The following is a 15,365-nucleotide window of genomic DNA, read 5'->3' as shown; positions in this document are numbered from 1 at the left end:
TTACAGTTCACTTGAAGTCCAGAGCAGTCTGCACCTACTCTTGGGACAAATTGGCAGGGCATGTTTTCAGGTAAGCTGTCACACAGGATGAGGGAGGAGAGGGCAGGAGGGAGCTGCAGGAGCAGGGTGACTGTAATTACAGTGGGCAGGGCTCACACCAGAAGAGCAGCTCTGTAGCTTCCTCCAGGGCCCAACCAACCTTGCCATGCCAAACAGCTACAGAGGAACTATGTGCATGTATGATGAACACCAGACTACAAAGAAAAAATTATTAGAAGCAGAGGCAGCCATTAAACACTTCTCTTTACTTAACACAAGTCCCCAGTCACAGCTGGTGATCCCCCCAATGCCCCCTCCCTGGGAAGTGCTGCTCCTTACAGAAGAAATGCAGATTATAGGTAATCATGTCAGAAACAGGTAATGAGAAGGAAGCATTATTACAATAATGTTGTGACAAAGACAGAACAAATTACATGCAGTTCTGTGGAAGATTTTCAGATAGATGTCTTTGAAAAAAAGAAAAAGTGGGGGGAAAAAGCTACTGGCAGTAACACTAATTACTGTAAATCTACTTGGATTACTCCTTGTCCCATACAGCTGTGCTCTACCATAGGTATGTTAGTCTACACTTGCCCTCTGTACATACAGTCCTCAAAAACCTAAATTGACACAAACCAAAGCATCTAAAATTAAGTTGCTTTTGTCTACTTAAGGTAATATTTCCTTCATTAGACCAAATTTTGGACACTTTTCTCTGTGAAATTCCAGAATATTGATTATCATCTTTCCTCAGTCATTCACCAGTTTTACATAAGGATAATTGGATTCAAGATTGTGCAATTAAAGCAGTCATCAGTGGATGCTCACGTAGGATATCACTACAAAAACAGTAGCTACCAACCACAGGTCACACCCAGCTTGTATAAACTCCAGCCTAAACTCCAAGTCCAGTCCTGAGCCTGTCATTACTGCTGCAGGTGGAAGAGGATTTAGAATGTTCTTGCACACTTTTGTAACCGTAAGCTGAGCTACGCACGAGTGTGGAAAAGAAGAAAGAATCCTTATGGCAGGTAAGTCCATCCAGCCTGATGGCTCCAGACATCCCTCTTCCAATCCAGATGAGCAATATTTACTGAGGAACCAAGATAAATTACATCTAGCTGCTCTCTCAGGAACTTTGCTTTTTTAGGTTAAGTGTACTTATTGGTTTTTCTATTAGAACTGATTTTCTTTTTTTTTTTTATCATCATGGGTCTTGAACCATTTTTTTCCAGTAACACAGAAAAGTAGAGGAAGAAAATATTTTTCTATCATATCAATTAACTGCTCTAATCAGTGCTTTTGCAGCCACCTAATTAACTATTGGCTAGTGACTGGGGCATCAAACTGCTGCATGGAAAGCCCAGGCTGTAAGATCAAATGGAGCCTGGCCTCAGCCAGGTCACTTGGTGGCCTCTGGGCTCCCAGGAGGGGCTCTGCCAGCCAGGTGCTGCTTGTCTGTCTGAGATTGCACTCACTGTGCTCACTCTCATGCTGACAGAAATACAGAAAACAAGTTTTCCTCACAGGCGCTGAAAGAAGAAAAAGAAATTATAAGATTGAAATTGAAACTGGGAAGATCAAAACAAGGATAAATTTGAGTTTCACATGTACAAAAGACTGGCATCAAGCTTTACTGTGCTCTTGCCACATATATGAAACTTTTCTTTCTGATCTGCTGCACGTGCTCTCTGGAAATGCCTGTGTAGCCATGAACTTCACAGGACAAATCAAAGTATTGATGTAGTAAATTGTTAGAGCAAACCAATGCTAGCCACTGCCTTCTTTACCTTTCCTGCTTCTGCTCACTTCCTCTCTTCCTCTGATGGATATCTTGTCCTTGCCTGTGGCATTCCACTCTTGAAGTCTTTAGCAGCACTGTTTAGGTCCTTTAACATCAGAGCCTCACTAATATCATGGGTTGCCATTAAATCTTCTATGCATACCATTTTTATTTACAAATGTGCAAAATGCTCTCAGTTTCCTGCATCCCTGCACAGCTCAACACGTGGTGCTCCCTGCCCTGCAGAGCCTGGGCATTGAGGATACACATGGATAAAATGCAGCAAGGCAAACTCCTTTTCAAACCCTGACTCCAAGTGCCCTTCAGAAACACCTTCTAAGTCACCCTTAAATTAGAGGACTTGAAATTAGGAATGATGCTTTCCACAGGTCCCGTTCAATTAAATATGGTTAAGGCAGGAAAATGAAGTGATGATGCAAGCAACATGCTTTCCAGGCATTTCACACCATGTAACTCAAACATCACACTCCTGCCAATGGAATTTTTGTCTCCAGGTGACACATCTGAAGCACGACCCTTAACTCAAAACACTCACACATGCTTATGCACACAGACTACAGGAAGTCACTTGCTCCAGGCCTTTACTGCCTGGAGTATGCCTCGGAAATGCACATTTCTTCCAAAAAGCTGAAAAATGAGGATAATTACACTTTTATCAAGCCTTCATGGACTATAACTCCGTGCTGCAAACACAGCAGAAAATTGAAATCTCACCCTATTATTACAGTAGAATCCTATAGATTCTCTCAGACATGAGCCCCTTTCTTGGTTCAGTGAAATGACAGAAATGTTGCTTACAGCACCATTATTCTTCACAGGGTTAACAAGCTCTAGTCAGAGCAGGAGATTTGCTTCACCTGAAACTCCTCTGGAATATCATACTGGGAAAGGGCACTTTCCAAACACCTGTTTCCATAGGGGAATCTACATTTTTCTGTTTCTCCTTGTTTGTTGTTGTGGGAATTTTTTAATTTATCAAGGAAAAAGAAAGCTTGAAGCTTTTGTAATCTGAGCTCCACTGTCCCATTTTCAACATTGGGCAACCTATCATGATACAATAGAGCAAGCCATAGCACTGCCTCGAGATATGCCACTCCTCTGCTTGTAATCTTTTTCCAACAGAGTGTGAAATAACAACCAGCTTCAAGCTACAAGACTAAATTAATTTAGATACAAGATACGTGAGAAGATAACAAGCAAGTTCCACACTGAAGATACCAACCTCCTAGCCATCATTTGTCAGGCAGTGTTTCCAGAATCAGCCTTGCATCTCCTGATGAGAGTTTTAATAATTTTTCTGTAAATCTGTAAAACATTATGAGAACTAGATATCATCACAGAAAAAGAGCAATAACATGAGGAATAGAACAGTCTTCAGATTTTAACAAAGTCTTATCTAAACGCAAAATATTTTGATTTTTTGTTTAAATCAAAGATGAATTCTCTGAATTTTGGAATGATTTTTCTCTTTCTGAAAGAACCTTACAGAAGAGGGTTCATCTTCCAGCTGTTTGTCTAACTCTCTGGCCTTTTTTCAGTTTTTAATAACAACGGATTTTCCTTTGTTCTTATAGCACATAATGCCAGCTATATATAATATAATAAAATTAGTGCATTAGACACAATGAAAAAGTGTGCAAGTGTGAAAGAAAATGTTTTAAATTAACATGTCTTGTGTCTTTGTAGACCTAAAAATAGGAAAAGTGAACTGGCAATCCAAACTAAATAAAGCTGCACACCACACCTCTGACTACAGCAGCACAGAACCCATCTTGAGGAGAGGACAGCCCTTCAACATCTCTCTGAACCTCAAAAGAACAGCACAATCTTGGGACAACCTCACCTTTATTGCAAGCACAGGTAATCTCCCCATGGCAGTCATCTCATATCCAGGTTATTCCAGCTCCAAAATAGTTGTGCCTTACAGGTCTACATGGCCCATTCTTGAAACATTAAGGTCTGTCCTGTTTCACTCAGGATTCCTTGTCCTTTTAGGCTCAGGAGTTCCAATTTTAAAGTTTAATCTACACCTTAAGGCAAGAGACAGTAAATAATTCAAAAGAAGGCAGGATCTGTCCTCATTTCAAATCCAAGGCTCCATCTCTGCTCCTAAGGCCATCCCTGCAACAATACATTTTATCCTCATAACATAATTCACTCCTGCCTCTCACAAACCACTTTCCCTCTGGCAGGACCATCTCCAGCAGAATCCCAGCAGACCAAGGCCATATTTTCCCTTTCTGAGGAGGGTGCCAGTGGCTGGAGTGCAACCCAGGAGCCCAGTGAGCCTCGCTGCCTGAACTTCACCATCCTCAGCCCAGCCGATGCCGTCATCGGCCGATACAAACTGCAGCTCCAGGTCCTTGCTGGGAACAAGGTCTCTTCCAAAGTCCTGGGCCAGTTTGTGCTACTCTTCAATCCCTGGTGTCCAGGTATGCTCTGATGTGTCACCTCCTTCAAATAGCTCATTGTCTCAGCCAGGAAACCTGGGTGTCACAGGAAAGTCGGTACCTGACAGTCACAGCTACAGAAAGTTGTTTTTTTTTGCTTGACATCAAGGATCAGGCTTTTGTCACTTCTTCAGTGTTGCAAGGCATCAGAGACTAGACTCTTGCTTGTAGGATAAGAAATCAAAGGCAGTAAATATCCCAAATATTAATTCTAGAATTTTTTTCCTCTGTTATTTCCTGTGATTCTTGCATTCAGTTGTAAAACAAGTAACAAATCCCAGTAAGATACATACTGTGCTTACTGAAGGGACAGGAACACAGTCAGTTCTGAAAGGAATTTTATGCTTATTTTGCTCACTCTCTAAATGGCTACAGAGGTGTACCAGGCAGTCCTAAGCCTGGATGCATGGGCAGTCTCACCTGATCCCTAGGACTGCCCTCTATTTGAGATTTTCAGTTAGAGCAGAGCAATTTCCTTCCAGCCATCATGTCTCATTCTGCTTGTAGATGATGATGTCTACATGGCTAATGAAAAGGAGCGGCAGGAGTACGTCCTGAATGACAGTGGAATCATATTTCAGGGATTGGAGAAAGATATTCAAGAAGAAGCTTGGAACTATGGACAGGTAAACAGCATCACCTCTTCCAGAACTTTCCAAATAAGAGTAGTGGGTAAATAGGGTCTTGAGGAGAAAAAGATCATTCTCTCATAGTATAAGAGTTCAATATTCCTCACTTCAGATTTTCTTACAAATATGTATCTCATTTATCATTACATTACATAGAGCAGCTCAGGATCATTTCCCCTGTATGGCATGTACTCATACATAAATAAAAGAAACAAAGCAAAATTTTAGTCAAATTTTTGACCCTTGTAGAGAGCAAAGAAAGCCACTGGATATTGCAAAGCCAGTGCATGTAAATATTTATGCAACCTGTTCAGTAATGGGGCAGAAGACCCTAAAAGGATTCCCCAAATGTACTCAAGTGAAACAACTCGTGTTGGAATTTTGAAGAGCAGTTTAGCCCTCCAAGTGTAACCACTGCAAACACAGTCAGAACTACAGCCCTATTTTTGTGGGTTTCCTTCAGTTCAGATCACCTGATAGAGGTGGAGGCAACCCATGAGAGTAAAGCTTTCATAACAGACATGTGCCTGAAGGGGCACAGCAGGATGTGGGAGGGTGTGAACCCTGCTGAGCCCAACCCACAGTGGTCTTGTCTTTGCCACCAGGTCACGTAATGTCCTCGTGAATGCCAGTGGCCACAGCCCCACATTGTGCTCACAGACATCCTTAAAATACTATGGAGAGTTGGAAGATTAATGGTTTTCTTCTTGGCCCAATTTTCTCTAACAGTACAGAAAACTCATCTATTCCCAACATCTTCCTCCCATGCTCGGAGAAGGAAACTAGGTGGGGAATTTATCCTTAAGTTTTTTTATGAAATCAGCCTTAATATATTGCTTGTTTTGATTCCAGTTTGAAGAGGACATCCTTGATATCTCTCTGGCTGTTCTGGACCGGAGCCTGAACCACCGTGAGGACCCAGCTGTGGATGTCTCCAAGAGGAACAGCCCTGTCTATGTGAGCAGGGTTATCAGTGCCATGGTAAAGTGATCCAGCACTTACAGCTGGAAATGCACCTACCAACAAAACCCCAACCCACACTCATGCTTCAGCGTGAATTCCTCAATGTTTTGTAGATGTGGCCAAGCAAAAAATAGCAAAAAAAAGGTAAAATGGAGATTTAGTCTTCTTCCCAAAAGTTTGCTCATGACTGAAGGAATGTTTCCAAGAACTTCTGAGGAACATTGAACCTCACATGTATTTTCCTGACAGATTTTTAGTCCATTAGATCTTTTCACTAATTTGGAAACCTTTGTCTATTCTGAAATCACTTGCTAAGTTTTTCAAACATCAAGAGAAACACAAAATATTTTGGAAAACGAGTGCTGGTTCACCTGCAGTAGATGACTGAATTTAGCATTCTTTACTTAAGGGATATTTGTTTGGTGAGGTTTTTAGCATTTCCTGCAACAGATAGTTACAACTCCTCAGCACACACCTATCCTCACAAACACATAAACGCACAACTAGGCAGATGAAAAGTTTTCTGGTTTATAAATAATATATGCCTCACCACATTTCTTAGCAGATTCCTCCTTTAGAACTGATATTTTTCAGCCTTTTGGACAGCACTCACTTTAGGCATTCTCAGCTTCAACATAAATAACTCTACTCAGATGTACAAAACTACTATAACTAAAAATAATTAAGAAAAAAATACTAAAAATAACTTACTGCATCCTGTACCACTACACTTGATACTTGAAGAGGGCTTTACAATGGATGTTTACAAATACATGCAACCACATCTAACAAGTCTGGGCAAGCAGTAAGTACTATCTGCACACTTGCAACAAATGCAAAGAAGAGAAAAGAAGGATTTCTCAAGGCTTCCATAAATCACTTGAGAATGTGAAGCAGCATGAATGCACAGCCTAGCAGAGTAATGACATACAAGGAGGTGAGATCAACGCATGAAACAGAGAAAACATAAACAGGTGTCAGTCAGTACATTTGGGACCACTTGTACTGAAAACAAGGCAGTTTTGAATCACCAGATTCTACAGTCTGGTCTGGGTTTGGTTCAATTGTGGCCTTTGAGCAGACAAAATTTTTTCTAAAATTCAAATATTCTGTCCCACCACCCCATCGACGAGAGCAGTGCTACCCACACAGCGTCACTTCTAACTATTTCCCTCTCTCTTTTCCTGTAAATACTTCCATTCTCTCATGAGAAGGACTCTTTCAGGTTAACAGCAACGATGAGAAGGGGGTAGTGGAAGGGAAGTGGAGCGGGAAGTTCCGCTCGGGAACAAACCCCCTGCGCTGGAGCGGGAGCGTGGCCATCCTGCGGAGGTGGTACCGGGCCAGGTACAGACCCGTCCGCTACGGCCAGTGCTGGGTCTTTGCAGGAGTCTCATGCACAGGTACCCTGGGAGAGGTGGGACTGAACCACAGAGGCAGCTCGCTGTGAGTTCTGCAGCCTGAGCTTTGTGACAATTCTGCTCGAGCTCTTTCAGCTTCGACAGGGAGAGTGAGGAACCTCTGCTCTCCGTGTGTGAAGGGTTAATCCTTCACGTTGTATAATAACTCATGTCAGCTTTGTGGGTAAACGCAAAGCTTTGTGAGTAAACAAAAACCAAAGGGGTTTTCCAGGCTGGGTTTCCTGTTTCAAAGCTAGGATTCAAAGAAAACCAGTATTCTTTTAAGTCCATCTTCTCACACTGCCAGTTTTCTACTGATGTATCTTACCTGCTGGTGAGACAAGAGTAAGTCACAATTCTGAGGACCTGTAAAGGGAGCTGCAAGTCAGGAAAATTATTTCATCCTAGCAGTATCCAGTCAAAGATGTTCTGAGACACCAGAATATCTTTGGGGAAAATACAAAGGAAAATTGCGATTTTAAATTCCTCTTATCTCTGTAAGTGGAAAAAGAAACAAAGAACAGAGGGAAAATGAGAAAGAGAAAAGGATGAAAATCAAAGATTAAAATAAATGGGTGAACCAAACTATTATTAAAAAGGACATGACAGCTAAGAATGTCATGTCAGTGGAAGTGTCTTTTAAGCAATCTTGCACAATGACTGTGACTTGCATCATAGCTGAAGGGAAATTTCTGAGGGCTTGTTTCACCACTGAAAACATACACTAAACTGTGTGATCAACAAAAAAACTTTCTATATGTCTGCAAAATAGGTTTACAGAGCTTTTATGGCATTCTATATTGCAGTTCTGAGATGCTTGGGAATACCTACTCGTGTTATTACAAACTTCAACTCTGCCCATGACAAGAACCTAAATCTGAGTGTTGATAAGTACATTGATGTGTCTGGAAACAACTTGCACTTGAGTGAAGACAGTGTGTGGTAAATATACATATTTCTTTAATATTTCTTCCACTAGATTCCCCCCTAATTAAAAGATCTGGAATCATGCTCCTGAAAAACCACCCCGACCTCATGCTCCCAGATATAAAACTCCACTCCAGACCTTTGGCTTTTTGTTCAGGAATGTCCAATATTGAATTAGTGACACTGAAAATAAGTATTTTTCTTTTACTATTTCTTTTGCATAATATCCCAACATTTCTCAGAGGTATAATACAAAAAGCTGACAAAAAAGGGAAAGGAGGTACTCATGTAAGGAGTACAGCAGCTGCTCTCTCCACAGAGTTTTCATTCACTCAATTAGGATTATTTCTTGCATTGTACAAATCTGATATTCTACATACTGCCTCCTTTGCAGGAATTTCCATGTCTGGAATGAAAGCTGGTTCATTAGAAGAGACCTTGGCTCTTTTTATGATGGATGGCAGGTTTTGGATGCAACACCCCAGGAAAAAAGCAAAGGTAACACAGTTGTGTTAGTTGTAAATATTAAAACCTGTAGATAGTGTTACTCCTAAAGATTACCAGGACTAAAAAATTGAAATTACCAAAAACCTCAGGACAATTCTCTTCTATATATTTCCTGTAGATGTAGCATTAATTTGGGTGCACAAGAAAAGCAACACCCACATCAATCTCCAGTAAGGAGCTTTACTGTCAGCCTCTGGATTGCTGACCAGCATAACAATTCTTTCTTTTTAAATTTCAATTTTCTGCCTCCACAAAAGTGAGTACATCTTATGTTCACTCATCTCACCCTTGCTTGTCTTAGCTCCTCACATCACACAATCCCATTCTTCACTACCAGGTTTAACAAATTCAGTTTTCTGGCTCTTCTCAAAGCACACCCAGCACTGTTGATTCCCATCTCTTAGGTCTGACTGTACTTCTGACTCCTCTCCTTTCCCCTGACAGCTTTGCATGCAGCCTTGCAGCCTTTGGTGGGTGAGAACATCTCATGGCACACATCACCAGAAGCTTTAGCTCTCCCTGCCAGCCTCCTCTGCAGCCCCACCTTCTGATGCAAAGTGCATGTGGAATCTCTGGGCATGCTGTTACCACATTACACAGACATAAAAACAGTGTACTTGACCCAAATGTGTCTTTGGAGTGGCTGCCTCTCCCTCTTGCTGTCAGCATGAGGATTTATGTTGTTTTATTTCTCCCAAATGTGTCTTTGGAGTGGCTGCCTCTCCCTCTTGCTGTCAGCATGAGGATTTATGTTGTTCAACTTCTCCCTCTCTAATACAGGCATTTATCAGTGTGGTCCTGCCTCCACCAGAGCCATTAAGGAAGGGGATGTGAACCTGGATTACGACAGCCCATTTGTGTTTGCAGCAGTGAATGCTGACTGTGTTACTTGGATTCGCTATAGCAAGAAAAGAAAAGAGAGAATTTATTCTGATACCAGGAAGATTGGAAAATTTATCAGCACCAAAGCAGTGGGCACCAACTCCCGTGTGGATGTCACTGCTAATTACAAATATCCAGAAGGTAAATTCTTTATTACAATAGTTTTGCCACTGATGATCAGATGTGAAAAGAATTAAGGTCTTTGTTGGACTGAGTACTGACAATTTCTTTACTTCTAGAGCCAAGAAATAGAGAATTTTCAAAGTCTTAGGGCTCCTTATCTGTTGATATTGATTCAGTTCAATTCTCCAGCCATTCTGTAGAACTGTTTTGGGAGAATTTCTGCAAAAAGGTTTTTCATCCTTCTCAGTTTCAGAGGAGATGGCAATTGTCCCATCTTATGAACTGAACTCTCCCAGAATTATCCTTCTACTGCCCACAGCTTCTAAGAGGTACCCACAAACAGCCACCTGGAGCTGATGGGCACATTTTACTTTCCAGCCTTCGTGGCCATGTACATTCATTTGCTTTTGTGCCAAAATTCACATTAGGGTTAGACCTCATTTTCTCCTCTTGAGTATCTTTGCCGTTCTCAGCTTCCCGAAATGTCTGAGATCAGCCACGGCTCCACTGCACTATACCCAGTAGCTACATGAGATCTCTGAGCATGGTATTTCCAATGCAGGATCCGTGAAAGAAAGGCAGGTGTACAACAAGGCACTGAAGCTGCTTGGTGTGAGAAGGCCTGGGAAAAGAAGCAGAATTCCAAGATCCAGAAGAGGATTTTCAAGGGCACAGCCTGCAGAAACCCCCAGCGTCTCGGGGAAGCTGCTCCTTGATGCATCTCCTGTGGTTGGCCAGGACATCCCCCTCACTTTGACACTCAGAAACTTGACCTCGGATTTTAACACCGTCAAGGTTAAACTGAAGGCTTCAGCCATTCTCTACACCAGAAGGCCCAAGGCAGAGATTTTGCAGTTGCATAGGTCTGTTAAACTTGGATCTGAAGAAGGTAATTTTAATTACAGCTTTTATTACGGGACAAGACATAGTTTTGGGTTGTGGTCAGATCACATGAAAATAAAGAATGACTGATGACGTGTACGACCTGCAAACAGTTGGAGGTCAAGGCTATTCAGGGGAAAAGAAACACACATATTTTCCCTGTCTTAAGAATTTGCTTTCAGGCACTGACAAAAAAGAGACTGAGCAGGGTGACCTTTTGTCTGACCCAGCATAGCCACCGTTGGTGCTACATTATGACCTTTTCTGCTAGCAGAGAACAACTAAGAGACATAGACTGGGGATTAGTGAGCTGCTGGTTCCCCACAAGCAAAGCAAAAAGACAGATTAAAGGGGGAAAGACAAGCCTACAACTTTCACAGCAGCACAACAGCAACCACCAACTGCAGGAAGAGCTGTGCCACCTGCAGAGAGTGGTCTCTGCCCTGCTTTTAGAGGGACAGTGCTGAAAAATGAGGGGCAGCACAGATGAACAGAACTACCCTCTCAAGCTAATACATAGCACATTAGAACTCATTCCACAGTTCCAGCAGAACTCTTCTTCTCACTATACTGAGTTCCATTGCCTTCCTCACTGGCACAGAAACTCTGGTTGTGCAAGGCAGAGGCTGAACAGCTGCATCTGCAAGAGCATTAAACCAACCCACCTTCTGACCTCTGCCCTCTTTGAAAAGGAAGGAGCAATAAATCCCAGCTTCAGATAAATGAAAAAAAACACCAGCAGGTATTGCCACATCCATCCATCCTCAGATCTGTCCAGGTACCAAACTGTACCTGATCATTTAGTGCTTTATGTAAATGTAAGCAGGAATCACCCATGAGCATCATTCCTGTCTGTTGGTGTCAACACTCACAAATGTGCAACCCCAGGGTAAAAAGAGTATCACTCCTTAAAACACAGGTATCTTACAGATAGCTGATACTCAGAAAAAATAAGAGAGGGAAATTTTGTTTCTGTTTCCATTACAGTGAAAGAGATTTCTTTCAAGATCTCCTACTCCCAGTACAAAAACTCTCTGATGGATGACAGGAAGATCCTAGTGACTGCTGTGTGCCAGATCAAACGGGGAGCCTCACTTCTAGTTGAGAAGGATATTGTACTCCAGGATCCTTTTCTCACCATCAAGGTAAAAGCCAGCCACCTCTGTGACCCTTGAGAGATGTGCTGAGAAGCACCAACTGCAATTCCTACTCCATCTATTTCTCATGGGAAGGAGCATGGGAAGTGAAATCATGTCTGAGGGTGATCAGATCTCGTTGCTGTAGTAATAGGCCATAGGATACAAATGAATTGAAATACACTAAAAAAAAGGAAAATCTTTCCATGGCATAGTTGTGCTGGAATATTCTTGCCAGTGCTTGGTAATGTGGCACTGATAAAGTTCTCAGTGTTACAGTTTACAGGGTAAGTTTACCTAAGGATGGACAGGCAGAATACAGACAAAGAAATCTCATCCATATTTAGACCTTTTGTTAGAAAAGTCTGATCAGTATCTTCCAGTTTATTTAGGAAGACTGGTTTTTACCAAAGCCACCTTCCTTGACCATCTGATAATGCCTGGGGCTGTGAGTCGCTTTATTACCAACATTCAGAGAAAGTTCTTTAACTGTATCATGCTAAGTGTCACTTTTCACCTTCTGCAACACCTCCCAAGTGATTAATTAGAACTGGAGGCTTTCTCTTTCTTCTACTTTTAACAGACTTTTGACAAATGTACAATGAATAAAAAGCAGTTCTTAGCCTACAGGAAAGATCCTGCACTATGTTTGCCCAGTCCTGGCTTTGCATGGCCCATCACATCCACATAAACGAGCTGAACTGGTTTTGGACAGCAGATTTAAATGCTGCATAACTCATGGGATCAAATGCTATCTGCTCATCTTACTGTAAATAACATAGAGGGAATATGGTAATGTGCGGAGCCTTTCAAGGCCTCCAGACTAGATTAGCTGTCCCAACCCACTCGTCAGTAGCATACAAGAAAAGCAAGGTCACACACAGGAGTAAAAAAGTGTGGTTTTTTGCAGGTTTGGCGATTTCTGAATACCAAGTTCTAGTGAGACTTTGTAAAAAGTCTCTGTGCTGTGCCATTCAAATAACAGAGCTAGTTTATGTAGGGCAGGCACCTGGATAAAATTACTTAAATTCAGTGATTAAGTTTTAAGAAGCATTTATGTTTCTGTTGACTGAGTCTTCCCTATAAACATGGAGACAGTAATAGAGAAATGCAATTGGGCTGATGGACCTCTCAATCATGTTACCTAATATTAAATTATTTACAAATATATACCAGATATACCAATTCTACACTATCTCAGCCAAAATAAGGCAATGAATATGTTTATTTGCTAGTTTGCATTCTTTTTCCTGAGACACCAAAATTCACCTCTGTCTCACACCTCCCATGTTCTCCAATCCCAAACCTTTCATTTAGCCTAGTTAAAGCTAATTTAAGGTGCCTCCAGTCGTTAATCATATATGCCAATACTTGTATGCTCATTCTGTTCTCACTCTGATGAGTATGTTATACATGAAACCTTGCACTGACCTAGTTATAAAAGGGACTAAATGGTAGATTCTACAGCAGTTTGCTGATTCTTAGCCACACTGGATGGCTCATTCAAGGCTGAACTCTGTTGCCCAAAACTATTCCTGGCTCCTTCCTGCCCAGGTGACCCTAAGAGGGTAAGTGGTTTGCAACGGGAATGAAAGGAGAGAAGCATTATGGAGACATGCGACTGATGCTGTGGCTGAGCAGAATGTTTTCTCTCTGCAGGTCCTTGGTCCAGCTGTGGTACACAAGCCTGTCAGTGTGGAGGTGACATTCACCAACCCTCTGTGTGATGAGGTGACAGACTGTGTCCTGAGAGCTGAAGGCAGTGGCCTGCTCAAAGAGCAACTCCGGATCCGGTACGTGAATGCTTCTGGCTGGGCACTGTTTACTCTGCTGGGAAATCTGGAGTACCAGTGGGTATTTTAAAATTATTCTGTCAACCTCATGACTTTCATCTGCACCAGCCTTGAACAAAATGCCACCATGTCAGTACTCTCCATACAGCAGATGGAGTTTTTTGCATCACTTTTGCCAAGATTTGAATTACGGGATGCTCAGGGAGTAGAGAGGATACAGCCTTAAACTTGGGTACTCAGAAGAATACATAGCAAGAAATTTTCAGCTGCTTTAATTTACAAATGCATTCTCTCTTTTAGTGTGGAAAGAATGGCCCCCATGGAGACTTCAACAGTGAAATTTGAAATCATTCCCTACAGGAGTGGCACCAGGCAGCTTCAGGTGGACTTGGTTTGTACCCACTTTTCAGACATTAAGGGATTTGTGATGCTTCAGGTGGCTCCTGCTCAGTGATATAACCTGCACAACAGTTCAGCTTTGCCTGTTTATGAGGCTGGTGCAGTGTTCATGCATTCTTATGACTGGAAGTACAGAAATGCAGATTACTCAGCAAAAATAAAGTGATGTAATATGAACGGAAACTAATAAAAACGTAGCAGAGATTATACTGTAAAGACAGTGTCACCTTTTTCATTCTCTAGCCTGTTTTATGGGCCTTCACACATACAATTACTAGTGGGAATCATTATATAATTAAACCTGAAGGAGAGGATCAAGTGTGATGGTTTCCAGCACTAGAGCCTGTAGCAATAATAGCAGCTGGATTTCCAAGGAATCTAATTTAAAATCACAAGTTTTATAAGCTTCATGGAATGAAATTTAATTATCACAGAATAATAAAATGGTTTGAGTTAGAAGGAGTCTTAGAGCTTATCTTGTTTCAGCTGCCTGCCATGGGCGACACCTTCCACTATCCCAGGCTGCTCAGAGCCCCATCCAACCTGGCCTTGGACACTTCCAGGGCTGGGGCAGCCCCAGCTTCTCAGGGCACCCTGTGCCAGGGCCTCACCCTCTCAGGGAAGAATTTCTTCCTAATATCCAGTCTAAACCTACCTTCCTCCAGCTTAAGGCCAGTCCCTCATGTCCAATCTCCCTACACCCTTGTGAGAAGTCCCCCTCCAGCCTCCTTGTGCTTTTAAGCACTGGAAGGAACTATGAGGTGTCCTTTAAACCTTCACTTCTCCAGGCTAACATCCACGAAATACATTTTATTCAGTACTAGCCAAAGTACTATCCAGGTAGCTGACATAATTAAATTCTAGAATTAAATTTATAATTTAATCTTATTGTTAGAAGGAAAACACAGCAATAAGATACGGCAATGATACAACAGAACTCTCTTCTTATGACTGGAAAAATGAGAAGCCACAAAAAGTAGAGAAGTAGAAAAAGAATGACATCAGAAAGATGTACAAAAACTCACAATTAACAGTCACTCTTCCTCATGCCACAAAGCTGTTTATAGCAGATCATCATTCACAAGGGAGCCATTGTGCCACCCATATCTAAATCCCTAATGTGTCCAATCACTCCTTGCAAAGTTAACAAGCCAATAAACCAAAGATCTGAATGCTCCTAAGAGACAATTTGACTTTTTCTCCTGACAGTCAGTATTGTCCAGCAATGCATTCCCCCAGAATCTCCCATGCACACAAACTGACCCTGTGACACAAATTAAACTGAGGACTCATTTAAATATTTCTTTGATTTAAAGCTAATGAAATCTTCAAAACATGTAAAGTCCTATTTTATTACATCAATTACAATATTTTGTCACCCACACATATACTTAGAATGGATGTAGAAGCTTGGTAAAACTAGTCAGCCCA

At 41.7% G+C, this 15,365-nt stretch overlaps 1 protein-coding gene across 1 annotated transcript; it reads left to right on the top strand.

Moving 5' to 3' along the window:
* The first annotated feature begins 404 nt into the window (after positions 1 to 404).
* LOC110476173 (protein-glutamine gamma-glutamyltransferase 6-like) lies at positions 405 to 13,989 on the top strand. Its single transcript, XM_021540923.3, has 13 exons — positions 405 to 417; positions 3,530 to 3,703; positions 4,036 to 4,275; positions 4,801 to 4,919; positions 5,775 to 5,903; positions 7,111 to 7,288; positions 8,092 to 8,227; positions 8,607 to 8,710; positions 9,500 to 9,742; positions 10,287 to 10,613; positions 11,594 to 11,751; positions 13,402 to 13,535; positions 13,836 to 13,989. Exons 1-13 carry the CDS (start codon positions 405 to 407, stop codon positions 13,987 to 13,989), a joined length of 2,109 nt encoding a protein of 702 aa, XP_021396598.2.
* The last annotated feature ends 1,376 nt before the right edge of the window (positions 13,990 to 15,365 follow it).

The sequence above is a fragment of the Lonchura striata genome, chromosome 17, assembly GCF_046129695.1.
Source record: "Lonchura striata isolate bLonStr1 chromosome 17, bLonStr1.mat, whole genome shotgun sequence".
Lineage (NCBI taxonomy): Eukaryota > Metazoa > Chordata > Aves > Passeriformes > Estrildidae > Lonchura > Lonchura striata.
The sequence above is the reverse complement of the archived record's forward strand: the minus strand, read 5'-3'. Positions and strand labels throughout refer to the sequence as shown.

What these genes read in the sequence shown, in the direction of transcription:
- LOC110476173 (XM_021540923.3), top strand. An exon ending in CTTCAATCCCTGGTGTCCAG is followed by an intron (nt 4,276 to 4,800) that starts GTATGCTCTGAT and finishes TTCTGCTTGTAG; the next exon opens with ATGATGATGTCTACATGGCT. An exon ending in AAGCTTGGAACTATGGACAG is followed by an intron (nt 4,920 to 5,774) that starts GTAAACAGCATC and finishes TTTTGATTCCAG; the next exon opens with TTTGAAGAGGACATCCTTGA.